The sequence below is a fragment of the Budorcas taxicolor genome, chromosome 7 (genome assembly GCF_023091745.1).
Source record: "Budorcas taxicolor isolate Tak-1 chromosome 7, Takin1.1, whole genome shotgun sequence".
Taxonomy (NCBI): Eukaryota; Metazoa; Chordata; class Mammalia; order Artiodactyla; family Bovidae; genus Budorcas; species Budorcas taxicolor.
The window spans coordinates 42,448,754-42,462,557 of NC_068916.1; the positions used below are offsets into that span (position 1 = coordinate 42,448,754).

General features: G+C 40.3%; 1 protein-coding gene across 1 annotated transcript; it reads right to left on the reverse strand.

Annotated features, from left to right (window-relative positions):
* Positions 1-10,030: 10,030 nt before the first annotated feature.
* On the reverse strand, positions 10,031-11,002 carry LOC128051363 (olfactory receptor 2T2-like). Its single transcript, XM_052643927.1, has one exon. The coding sequence runs from the start codon at positions 10,976-10,978 to the stop codon at positions 10,031-10,033; it is 948 nt and encodes a 315-aa protein (XP_052499887.1). The 5' UTR covers positions 10,979-11,002.
* Positions 11,003-13,804: the final 2,802 nt, after the last annotated feature.

The window sequence follows — 13,804 nt, forward strand, 5'->3', positions numbered from 1 at the left end:
ACCATCGTGGGGATGAACAGAGTTGACAGTGCAGAAAACTGCATGTAACAGTCTACATTTGGGTTCATCCTTGGTGGATGATTGTGCAGAACCAACTGTGACAGCAACTTGGTAGCTCTGTCACTGTAACTGAGTGGTTTTGTTTTGCACTCTTGTTGCTGGTGTCATATGAATTAAATCTGAGAAATTCTAGTGTCAAATCTTTGGAATAAAGTCATCTAGTGTTACATTAACTTAGAGAAAATATATCTTCAACCTCCCTACTTTCCTCCTTTTCAGTCTCTCTCTGTCTCTGTTTCCCTCACTCTGAATCTTTGACATTCCTTCTAGCTTTAATTCTTTGGTTCAAATTCTTTCTCACATTGATGGGTTTGGTTTCCTCATCTAAAATTTGTGTCATTGCATCTCTAGCATTGTATGAAGTCTTCAAAATTAAGGCTGCTGTAAGAAAAACTTGGGAGAAAGCATAGTCGTCACTCACAGAAAGGTCCTGAGATGGTTGCTGAGAAAAGTCCTGTCCTTGGGGGCTGTTTATGCTCTTTTCCTGAGATGATTCTGCAATTGGTTCACCACTGGGCATCTCTAATACAGAATTCTGGAATCATTCAGGGTTGGAACACTATACATATGTGTGTGTGTGTGTGTGTGTGTGTGTATATATATATATATATAGTATTAGAAAGTTAGTTCTTAGCATTTATATTGTTAAGTGAAAACAGAGGGGCAGGGAGGCTGGTTAAATCACAATAAAAATGGCAAATGAGGTGGAATCTAGATCATTCATGGAAGGAAATAGATTCAAATAAAGGAACTGAAATCATGCTAGATCAATTATTTAGAATTTAAGAATGACTTTACTATATTCAGTGATGCAGCTTGGTCTGATAGTGAGGATGCTGTTCATCTAATTGTTCATTTCAGAGGAAGAGGGCAATAAGGGACCAGTGACAATTTCAGTCTTCTACAAAGACTAATTTTTGTTTCAGTGAGGTTTAAGTTTATGTTAGAGACTCTCCCTTCCAAAGAAACTCCAGTCTAAAAAGAGAAAAGTTGGTTTCCCATTCTGCCTTACCCTCACTCTGTTGCAGGTCTTTTCCTAGTCTTTTTTACCTTTTGTAGTATCTCATTTCTCTGCACTAGATAACTTTATCTTCTCTTTTAAGACATTTTCAGAGATTTCCCTGGTGGCTCACACGGTAAAGTATCTGCCTGCCATGCAGGAGACCTGGGTTCAGTCCCTGGGTCAGGAAGATCCCCTGGAGAAAGGAACAGCAACCCACTCCAGTATTCTTGCCTGGAAAATCCCATGGACAGAAGAGTTCATGGGGTTGCAAAAGGTTGGACATGACTAAGCAACTAACACACACAGAGAGAGGTTTCCAATTAGATCAGAAAGAAGTGGTTTCTGCCATGTGGCTTCGTTCTCCATGGAGAGAGATTTGTGATAGGTCAATGAACTTTTCAGGGGCAGTGGGACTGCATTTGTCTTTTTCCTAACTGCTGAGTTGAGTTGGTTATGCATCCCATTTACCGGAAGTCTGTTGATAAGGGATGTGACATTGACAGTAGTGAGGAAGTGGATGAGAGCTTTGCCTCGGGATTTTCTTTGTCCAGTCTTTCTTTTTTATTATCTTAAAATAAGTGATCATGGCATCCAGTCCCATCACTTCATGGCAAATAGATGGGGAAACAGTGGAAGCAGTGTATATTTTGGGGCTCCAAAATCACTGCAGATGGTGATTGCAGCCATGAAATTAAAAGACGCTTACTCCTTGGAAGGAAAGTTATGACCAACCTAGACAGCATGTTAAAAAGCAGAGACATTACTTTGTCAACAAAGGTCCGTCTAGTCAAGGCTATTGTTTTTCCATTGGTCTTGTATGGATGTGAGAGTTGAACTATAAAGAAAGCTGAGTGCCGAAGAATTGATACTTTTGAATTGTGGTGTTGAAGAAGACTATTGAGAGTCCCTTGGACTGCAAGGAGATCCCACCAGTCTATCCTAAAGGAAATCAGTCCTGGGTGTTCATTGGAAGGGCTGATGTTGAAGCTGAAACTCCAATATTTTGGCCACCTGATGCAAAAAGCTGACTCATTTGAAAAGGCCATGATGCTGGGGAAGATTGTGGGCAGGAGGAGAAGGAGACGACAGAGGTTGAGATGGTTTGATGGCATCACCGACTCAATGGACATGAGTTTGGGTAAACTCTGGGAGTTGGTAATGGACAGGGAGGCCTGGCGTGCTGAGGCTCATGGGGTTGTGAAGAGTCAGGCACGACTGAGCGACTGGACTGAACTGAACTGAACTGAGATCATACAGTGTTTGTTTTCCTGTCTGGCTTATTGCAGTCAGCATAATGTCTTCTAGGTTTATCCATGTTGTCACAAATGGCAGTATTTCCTTCTTTTTAAAAAAGACTGAGCAATATTCCATTATATGTGTATACCACATTTTCTTTTCAGTTCTCCTGTCAAATGGACATTTGGGTTATTTCTATATCCTGACTATTATGAAAAATGCTGCAGTGAACATGGGAATGCAGACATCTCTTTGAGATTCTAATTTTATTTTAATTGGAGAATATATGCTTTACATTATTGTGTTGGTTTCTGCCGTATATCAACATGAATCAGCCTTAGGTATACATATTCCCCTACCTCATGAACCCCTCTCCTACCTCCCACCAACCACCCTATCCCACCCCTTTAGGTTGTTGCAGAGCTCTGGATTTGAGCACTAGGCGTCATAGAGCAAATGCCCATTGGCTATCTAATTTTACGTATGGTAATGTATATGTTTCATTATTGCCTTCTCAGTTTGTTTGTCCCACCCTCTCCTTCTCCTGCTGTGTCCACAAGTCTGCTCTCTAAACTGCATCTCCATTGCTGCCCTACAGATAGGTTCATCAGGACCATCTTTCTAAATTCCATGTATATGTATTAATATACAATATTGTTTTCTCTTTCTGACTTACTTCACTCATATAACAGGTTTAGATTCATCCACCTTGTTAGAACTGAATCACAAGCATTCATCTTTATGGCTGAGTAATATTCCATTGTGCACATATACAACAATTTCTTTATCCATTCATCTGTCAGTGGACATCGAGGTTGCTTCCATGTCCTAGCTATTGTAAATGGTGCTGCAATGAACATTGGGGTACATGTGTCTTTTTCAACTATGATTCCCCAGGTTATATGCCCAGTAGCGGGATTGTCGGGTCATATGGTAGTTTTATTCCTAGTTTTTAAGGAATTCCCATACTGTTTTTCATAGTAGCTGTATCAATTTGCATTCCCACCAACAGTGCAAGAGGGTTCCTTTTTCTCCCCATTCTCTCCAGCATTTATTATTTGTAGGTTTTTTTGATGAGGGCCTCTCTGACTGGCCATTCCTGAAGAACTATGGACAGAAGTTCATAACATTGTATAGGAGGCAGTGATCAAGACCGTCCCCAAGAAAAAAAGAAATGCAAAAAGGCAAAATGGTTGTTTGAGGAGGCCTTACAAATAGCTGAGAAAAGAAGGGAAGTGAAAGACAAAGGAGAAAAGGAAAGATATACCCATTTGAATGCAGAGTTCCAAGGACTAGCAGGGAGAGATAAGAAAGCCTTCCTCAGTGATCAATGCAAAGAAATAGAGGAAAACAATAGAATGGGGAAGACTAGAGATCACTTCAAGAAAATTAGAGATACCAAGGGAACATTTCATGCAAAGATGGGCACAATAAAGAACAGAAATGATATGGATCTAACAGAAGCATAAGATATTAAGAAGAGGCAAGAATACACAGAAGAACTATACCAGAAATAACTTCATGACCCAGATAACCATGATGGTGTGATCACCCACCTAGATCCAATCATCTTGGAATGCAAAGTCAAGTGGGACTTAGGAAGCATCACTATGAACAAAGCAAGTGGAGGTGATAGAATTCCAGTTGAGCTGTTTCAAATCCTAAAACATGATGCTGTGAAAGGGCTGCACTCAGTATGCCAGCAAATTGGGAAAATTCAGTAGTGGCCACAGGACTGGAAAAGGTCAGTTTTCATTACAATCCCAGAGAAAGGAAATGCCAAAGAGTGCTCAAACTACCGCATGCTGCTGCTGCTGCTGCTAAGTCGCTTCAGTCGTGTCTGACTCTGTGTGACCCCATAGACGGCAGCCCACCGGGCTCCCCCGTCCCTGGGATTCTCCAGGCAAGAACACTGGAGTGGGTTGCCATTTCCTTCTCCAATGCATGAAAGTGAAAAGTGAAATTGAAGTCGCTCAGTCATGTCCGACTCTTTGCGACCCCATGGACTGTAGCCTACTATGCTCCTCTGTCCATGGGATTTTCCAGGCAAGCATACTGGAGTGGGTTGCCATTTCCTTCTCCAGAGGATCTTCCTGACCCAGGGATCGAACCCAGCTCTCCCACACTGTAGGCAGACTCTTTACTGTCTGAGCCACCTTATTTTTGCTTCTGTTTCTTTTGCCTTGGGAGATTGACTTAAGAAATTATTGCTACAATTTATGTTAGAGAATGTTTTGCCTGTGTTCTCTTCTAGGAGTTTTATGGTGGCACGCCTTATTTTCAAGTCTTTACATCATTTTGAGCTTATTTTTGTGTATGGTGTGAAGGAACTTTCAAACTTTGTTGATTTACCTGTGCTGTCCAGCTTTCCCAACCCTCATTGTTTAATACACTGTCTTTTCTTCATTGTATACTCTTGCATCCTTGGTCAAAAAATGAATAACTAACTGTAGGTGTGAGTGTTTGCTCCTGGGCCTCCTATTCTGTTCCACTGATCTATGTGTCTGTTTTGTCAATATCATGCTTTTTTGATTGCTATCTATTTGTAGTATTGTCTGAAGTGTGGGAAAGTTATGCCTCCAGCTTTATTCTTTTCCCTCAGAGTGGCTCTGACAGTTCTGGATCTTTTGTGGTTTTATATAAATTTTAGGATTATTTGCTCTAGTTCTGTGAAAATGTCATGGATAATTTGATAGTGAGTTGCATGTGTGCTCAGTCATGTCCGAATCTGACTCTGTGGTCTCATAATTGTTGCCCACCAAGCTCCTCTATCCATGGAATGTTCCAGGCAAGTATACTGGATTGGGTTGCCATTTCCTACACTATGGGATCTTCCTGACACAGGGATCAAACCCATGTCTCTTGCATCTTCTGCATTGGCTAGCAGATTCTTTATCACTGTGCCTTCTAGATCACATTAAATTGTAGAATGCTTTGAGTATTATGGACATTTTAACAATATGAATTCTTTCAATCTGAAAGCATGGAATATTCCCTTAATCAGTGTTTAATAGTTCTCAGCATAGAGTATTTCACCTCCTTGGTCAGGTTTATTCCTAAGTATTTCATTTGATTTTTTGATGTGATTTTAAAAGTTGTTTTTCCTTTTTACTTTCTCTTTGTGGTATTTCATTATGAGTGTGAAGACATGCAACAGAGTTCTGTATGTTAATCTTGTACCCTGCTACCTTGTTGAGTTTGCTTATCCTTTTTAATAGTGTTCATATGTAGTCTATTGGGTATTCTATATGGAGTGTCTTGTAATCTACATATAATGACAATTCTACCTCTTTTCTTCCAATATGGATATATTTTATTTTATTTTCTTGTGTGATTGCTATCACTAGGACTTCCAACACTATGCTGAATTGAAGTGGTGAGAGTGAGCATCTTGTCTTATTGCAAATTTTAGCAGGAATGGTTTCAGCTTTTCATTGATGAGTATTATGCTGGCTGTGAGTCTGTCATGTAGAGATTTTTACTGTGCTATGTTCCCTCTATTCCCACTTTGGTGAGATTTTTTTATCATGAATAGATGTTGAATTTTGTCTAACAATCTTTCTGCATCTATTTAGATGACCGTGTGGCTTCTGTGGTGTATCGTGTGTTTCATGCGATCATGTGTTTCTGTGGTGTTTCGTGTGGCGTATCACACTGATTGATTTGCATGTGCTGAATCATCCTTGTGACCCTGGGATGAATCCAACTTGATCATGGTGTATGGTTCTTTTTATGTGCTGTTGGACTCAGTTTGCTAATGTTTTGTTCAGAATCCTTGCATCTATATTAATGAAAGATATTGGCCTATGTATATATTTTTGGGAGTATGTTTGTCTGGTTTGAAATCATAGTGATTGTGGTCTCTCAGAATGACTTTGGGAATGTTCCTTTTCATTCAATATTTTGGAAGAGTTTGAAAAATATTGGTATAAGTTTTTCTTTGTATGTTTGATAGAGTTCCCCAGTGAAGCCATTCAGTCCTGGACTTCTGTCTGCAGGGAGTTGTTATTTTTTTTTTTAACTGCAAATTTGATTGTATGTCTAGTGATGGATTTGTTCCAATTATCTAGTTTTTTCTTGATTCAGTTTTGGTCAGCTGTATATGTCTAGAAACTTTCTAGAAACATGTCCATTTGTTCTAGGTTGTGCAATTTGTTGGCAAATGTTCATAGCATTCTCTTATAGATTTCTTTTTTGTATTTTGGGAGATATTGGTTATTATTTTTTCTCTTTCATTATATTTTGTTAATTTGAGATCTCCATCTTTTCTTTCTTTCTTCTTATATATATGTATACATGTACATATATATATCCAGTTCCAGTTCAGTTGCTCAGTCATGTCCAACTCTTTGCAACCCCATGAACTGTAGCATGCCAGACCTCCCTGTCCATCACCAACTGCCAGAGTCTACCCAAACCCATGTCCCTTGAGTCGGTGAGGCCATCCAACCATCTCATCCTCTGTTGTCCCCTTCTCCTGCTGCCCTCAATCTTTCCCAGCATCAGGGTCTTTTCAAATGAGTCAGCTCTTTAAATCAGGTGGCCAAAGTTTTGGAGTTTCAGCTTCAGCATCAGTCCTTCCAATGAACACCCAGGACTGATCTCCTTTAGGATGGACTGGTTGGATCTCCTTGCAGTCCAAGGGACTCTCAAGAGTCTACTCCAACACCACAGTTCAAAAGCATCAATTCTTTGGCACTCAGCTTTCTGTATAGTCCAACTCTCACATCCATACATGACTACTGGAAAAACCATAGCCTTGACTAGATGGATCTTTGTTGACAAAGTAATTATATGTGTGTGTGTGTGTGTGTGTGTATACATATCCCCTACTTCCACTCCTCCAATCTCACATTCTAGGTGATCACAGAGTGCCAGACAGGGCTCCTGTGTTATACAGCAACTTCCCACTCGCTCTCTATTTCACACGTATCATGTGTATTTTTTTAAGAACTAATTGAATTATCACCTTGAGGTCCTTTGCAGACACAGCTTCAACAGAAGCATTATGATTTCACATTTTAAAAAGTCATTATTTTCACTCAGTCTTATAAGGCCTCATGGAAAATAAAGAAGATTCTTTTGAAGATGGATAGTAGAGGCCTTGATAATCTGAGTTAAGAAAAGCATTTTCATAATTGAATATGGTCTGTGTTCACCTTTTCCTTCTCATATATGGAATTTTCTCATTTGCCAATGAATCCTCCCAATTCAAGCATCTCTTAAGTCAGCTCAACTAGAACAGAATGACTAACCATAGCACCAGTATTGGGGGAAGAATCTGAAAAATATGATTTTTGCCAGTTTCCCAGAAGTCACCCTAGTCTGTGTAAAGTTTAAACCTGTGTAAAGTTGTGCAGCATCAACCTAGTACTAGTTGATGCTGCACAAGGAGAGACGCAAGGTCATGATGGGGGAGATTGTTAAGAAACAGCTTCCAAGAAGTGGTTTGTTTTAAATAGTGGAATAGCTTCCGTTTAGCAAACACTTGGTTAGATTTATAAACTCTATAAGCAGAAACAATATTGTGGAACAATTTAAAAATATAATCTCTAAAAGATCAGTACCAGGGTTTGAAGCACGTGCCAAATAACTACATCTACCTAATATCCTTGGTCTAGAGGAATCGTCCTTTGATGTCTCTCTTCTTTCCTTTTTAAAACTGGACTAAAACATATCCACAACACAGGAATGATGTGCAGATTAAAAGAATTACTGAGTATATATTTTAGAACATTGCACAGACAACAGTGTTAAATGCATATATTAGGCATAATTAGAAGTTTCCCTTGCACAAGAGACGGTATCACTGCCTTCAGATCCCTTGTAAATCACAGAGCTGTGCACATTCACATAGTCCATCAGAGTGATCTTGCTTTATCTACTTCTGCTTCATTGACTATACTAAAGCCTTTGACTGCGTGGCTTACAACAAACAGTGGAAAATTCTTCTACAGATGGGAATACCAGACCAACTGACCGGCCTCCTGAGAAATGTCTATGGAGGCCAATAAGCAACAGTTAGAATTGGACATGAAACAATGGGCTCATTCCAAATTGGGAAAGGAGTGTGTCAAGGCTGTATTATGTCACCTTGCCTATTTAACTTATTTTACTGTCCTCCATATGAATTCCCCTGAGGGCAGAAACAAACCTCTGGCCACCTGCTCTTCCCACCTCAGTGTGGTGAGCCTTACATTGTACAGAGTACATCATGTGAAATCCTGGACTGGATGAAGCACAAGCTGGAATCAAGACTGCAGGGAGAAATATCAATAACTTCATATATGCACATGACACCACCCTTATGGCAGAAAGCAAAGATGAACTGAAGAACCTCTTGATGAAAGTGAAAAAGGATAGTGAAAAAACTGGCTTAAAACTCAACATTGAAAAAACAAAGATCATGGCATCTTGTCCCATCACTTCATGGCAAATAGATGGGGAGACAATGGAAACCATGACGGGCTTTATTTGGGGGGCTCCAAAATCACTGCAGATGGTGACTGCAGTGGTGAAATTAAAAGATTTTGCTCCTTGGAAGAAAGGCTATGAAAAACCTAGACAGCATATTAAAAAGCAGAGACATTACTGACCAAGGTCCACACAATCAAAGCTATGGTTTTTCCAGTAGTCATGTATGGATGTTAGAGTTGGACCATAAAGAAAGCTGAGTGCCCAGGAATTGATGTTTTTGAACTGTGGTGTTGGAGAAGACTCTTGAGCATCTCTTGGACTGCAAAATCAAACCAGTCAATCTTAAATGAAATCAGTCCTGAATATTCATTGGAAGGACTGATGCTGAAGCTGAAGCTCCAGTACTTTGGTCACCTGATGCGAAGAGCTGACTTAGAAAAGACCCTGATTCTGTGAAAGATTGAAGGCAGGAGGAGAAGGGGATGACAGAGGATGAGATGGTTGGATGGCTTCACTGACTCGAAGGACATGAGTTTGAGCAAGCTTCAAGAGTTGGTGATGGACAGGGAAGCCTGGCATGCTGCAGTCCATGGAGTCGCAAAGAATTGGATATGACTGAGGGACTGAACTGAATGATAAAATTGAGAACTCATGAAATGATCTGAAAAGTGCAAACCTGCATATACCAATATGGTGCAAATTAGAGTGTATTGATGGTAAGTGTAGGACATGTGATTGAAAAGCTACTTTGTGCATGCATGGTTAGTTTCTCAGTCATGTCTAACTTTTTGCAACCCCATGAACTGTAGCCTGCCAGGCTCCTCTCTCCATGGTGTTTTTCAAGCAAGGATACTTTGAGTGGGTAGTCATTGCTTTCTCCAGGGGATCTTCCCAACCCAGGGGTTAAACCTGAGTCTCCTGCATTGCCGACAGATTCTTTTCCATCTGAGCCACCAAAGCAGCTAGAAAAGGTACATTAGGACCATGTTATTTATCAGGTTATCTTGAATCTTGTAAAGCTTGTTGAATATATATGCCTACATCAGTTTCCTTATGAATTTGATTTGTGAGCTCTGGGAAAATTGGATATTTATGTTATGATCAGTCACATAGCATAACACTGTTAAATAGGAATTCCCCTGTTGCCTTTGTAGTATGGTTCACATTACTTGAAATCTGAAAGAAAAAGTGTCATTTCTTTAATATTGTTGAAAACTGAAATTCAAAGTTAATTTTTTCCTAATAGCACCAGTATTAAATGGGGAACAATAGAGAATATGAGTTCGTTTTTTTTTTTTTTTTTTGTAAGTGGCATCATCTTTTCACTATAAACATCAGCTTTCTCCATAGAATGTTCCTCAGAGCCTCCAATACCTCTTTGTTCCTCAGGCTATAGATAAGGGGGTTGAGCATGGGAGTGATGATAACATCAAACACAAAGAGACACTGGTCCACATCTGCAGGGAGAGAGGAACCTGGGGTCACGTAGATGATCATAGCTGGACCAAAGTAGAGGCTCACTACACTGAGATGGGAAGAGCAGGTGGCCAGAGCTTTGTTTCTTCCCTCAGGGGCGTTCATATGGAGGACAGTGAGAAAGATGAGGATGTAGGAGGTCAAGATGAGTCCAAAAGGTATGAGGAGGAAAACAATGCCAGATGCCAACACCACCTTCTCATAGGTTGAGGTATCCTCACAAGAGAGCTTCAGAAGGGCCATAACCTCACAGAAGAAATGGTGAACCTCCCTGGAGTCACAAGTAGAGAAATTCATGGCATAAACTGTGTGCATAAGGGAGATAAGCATACCCCCAACCCATGAGCCAATGGCCATTTGCAAACAGACTCTGGGGGTCATGATGACTGGGTATCTGAGGGGGTAACAGATGGCCAGATAGCGGTCAAAGGCCATGAGTGTCAGGAGAACACACTCAGCCACTCCTAGGATCAAGTAAAGAAAGAGTTGGGCTCCACAGCCAATGTGAGAGATGAAACTCTGTCCAGAGAAGAAATCATTGACCATCTTCGGGACAGTGGTGGAGATTAGGGTGAGGTCCATGAGAGAGAGCTGGCTGAGTAGGAAATACATAGGAGTGTGAAGGTGGGCATCACCCCAGATCAGTAGGGCCAAGACTGAGTTTCCAGTGATGGCAACCCCAAGAATGAACAGAATTATGGTGATGAGAAGGCCAGGATGCCTGGAGTCTGAGAAGAGGCCCAGGAGAATGAAATCAGTAATGGAGGATTCATTTCCTTGCTTCATGTCTTAGTTGACTGGTTTGATCTGGAGGATCGAGGGAGAAAAGCACAGAAAGTAAGATTGCCCTTCCTTTGTAAATATACCACTGACTTTTATCTTTTCCTGAAAATCAAATATTTATGAAGTGAATTCAAATATATAGTAGTATATTTAAATGTGGGCAAGATTAATGATTTGGCATCCACTGATATTTAAAAACATTATTTAGCAATCCATCTGACAGGATAGTCAATGCAAATGAAGAAAATATATTTTGGTCATATTGTTTAGCATTGTTTAGCACATTGTGGCTATAATTTTGTTAAGGATTAGAAGTGTGATCTTCATTCAGTATGAAAATTCCATACATCTTGGTGGTGTGATATACGCCCAGACTTCTTCTGAAGTGGATTTTAATGCACAGCCACCACTGGGATCTGGAATGTCAGCATATTTATTGCTTATAGATTCTCCAACTAAGTCTAGATTTATCCTTAGGGAACTCAGAGATCACAAGCAGGTGGCCTGGTTATGGGTGAGAAATTTTACTGCCTAGTTGTATAGAAAGATGTCAAGAAGAGAAGGTGGGATAAGTAAGGATAAGGGAGAAATCTGGGAAGTGGAAAGACATGATGGCAACACAGAATGACAAGTAACAACTGGTGATGGGAGAAGTATCCTTTTTCAATCCATCTTCTCACAAACATTATTCGCACGATATGTCTGCCTGATCATTCTACTGAAAGCGTATCACTGGCTTGCTTTATTCCTTAGCCCTTATTTTATATTCCTTTACCATCTGAAATCTTACTATTATTTGCATGTTTATTTATCTATTGTTTGTTCCCCCCATAAAAATGCAGGTTCTCTGAGGGCAAAGTATTAAGTATTGTTTCCTCAGTGCCAATAAAGAACCTGGCAGGTACCAGGCACTCAATCAGAATTTACGGGACACAGAAAAGGATGAAAAGCTTCTATACATAGAGAGAGAGTTGAAAAAACAGGGATAAAGACAGAATTCCTAGCAGAGTATCATTATATAAATGGCTTAATCACATGCTGACATTGCTGTTCTACTCCCAAGAAACTTTATCTGCTGGCCTTTTCCATGATTTTCCAAATCCAAGTTGGCCTCATTCTTCAGCTCCTCCAGCTTCTATGCACAACTAAGGTCCTAGAGTTGCTCAGCAAGGAGTGGAGTGGAGCTGACTTTCGACTTAGGGGAGGTGGCCTGTGCAAAATCAAAATGAACAATGTGAATTTTCCAGCTCTGGATATGGCTATCTCACACATATCTCTGAGTTTAAAGAATTGAAAAAGTGATTTTCCAACATGATAGCCTTGTGTTAAAGTAAGCAAATGAACTGGGTTCATCTCACAAATGAGTGACTAGGGAGAGGGTTCTATGCAGCCCTGCCCTGGCCTTTATGACTGTATGTTGAATTTACAAATTCAAGCATGAATTTGAGCATACATTGGTGAATGTGTAAATCTGAAGCCAGTATTTTAAATATTTATGACTATGTTGAATAATATTCTTTTTTTGAAACTAGATTTGGTTAGAACTTCTTTCCAAAGCTTAGAAAACAACAAAGATGTTAAGATGTGTTTGATTCTTTGGGACTCTGTGGATTGTAGCCCACCAGGCTCCTCTGTCCCTGGAATTTCCCAGGCAAGAATACTGGAGTGGGTTGCCATTTCCTTCTCTGGAGGATCTTTCTGACCCAGGGTTCAAATCCACAGCTCCTGAATCGGCAGGCGGATTCTTTACCATTGAGCCACCAAGGAAGCCTGAATAATAAGATGCTCTTTTTGAAATCTGGCTTAGTTAGAACTTCTTTCCAAAGCCTAGAAAACAACAAAGATAACTTAAAAGAAAAACTTTTTATTTTATATTGGAATACAGACAATTAACAATGTTTATTTTCAGGTGGGCAAAAAAGGGACTCTAAACCACATTTCTGAGAACAAAGGATTGCACCAGTGTTTATAACACAAAGAGTTTAACTATTTTTCTTAAACTCACCAGTTACTAACTAGTAGTTGATCAGTTTAATAGCATTATAAACTGTGTATATGTAAATACAGATGACCCATGAACTTATCACATATAATCTGCCTCTGCTGCTGCTGCTGCTGCTGCTGCTAAGTCGCTTCAGTCGTGTCCTACTCTAGTGACCCCATAGACGGCAGCCCACCAGGCTCCCCGCTCCCTGGGATTCTCCAGGCAAAAATACTGGAGTGGGTTGCCATTTCCTTCTCCAATGCATGAAAGTGAAAAGTGAAAGAGAAGTCGCTCAGTCGTGTCCGACTTGTAGCTACCCCATGGACTGCAGCCTACCAGGCTCCTCCCTCCATGGGATTTTCCAGGCAAGAATACTGGAGTGGGTTGCCATTGCCTTCTCCGATAATCTGCCTCAGGGTCTGGCAATTCACTGAATTCTCATGCAGCTGCTCAACTCTCCAGGAGGGTTTTATCATACAGCTGGGAGTTTATTCTGAAGCACTTTGAAGATGTTAACCCACACAGAGGGTCACAAATTATTTCTAATTCTTGTGTCTCCCCACAAGAGCGTAAGACAATTACTTGTTTCTCCACTGTGGGCTACCTTGTTATCATACGTGTTGTCATCCTTGTCACCTTCTGGAGATTCTTAATTCTTCTATACCTTCCTTTGTATTGTGCAGCTCATCAAGTCAAACATTAGGCTCTTTATGAGTGGAATAAAGTCTTACAACTGACGATCTTGGTGAAGTTGGTACTGCAAGCTCATAGCTGATCCAGAATATCTCTGGTAGGCCATGAAGCAGAGATTAAATACAGCACTGTGGACAAGAGAGATACCGTGA

Coding starts and splice junctions, on each gene's coding strand:
- LOC128051363 (XM_052643927.1), bottom strand. CDS start 10,978: ATGAAGCAAGGAAATGAATCCTCCATTACTGATTTCATTCTCCTGGGC.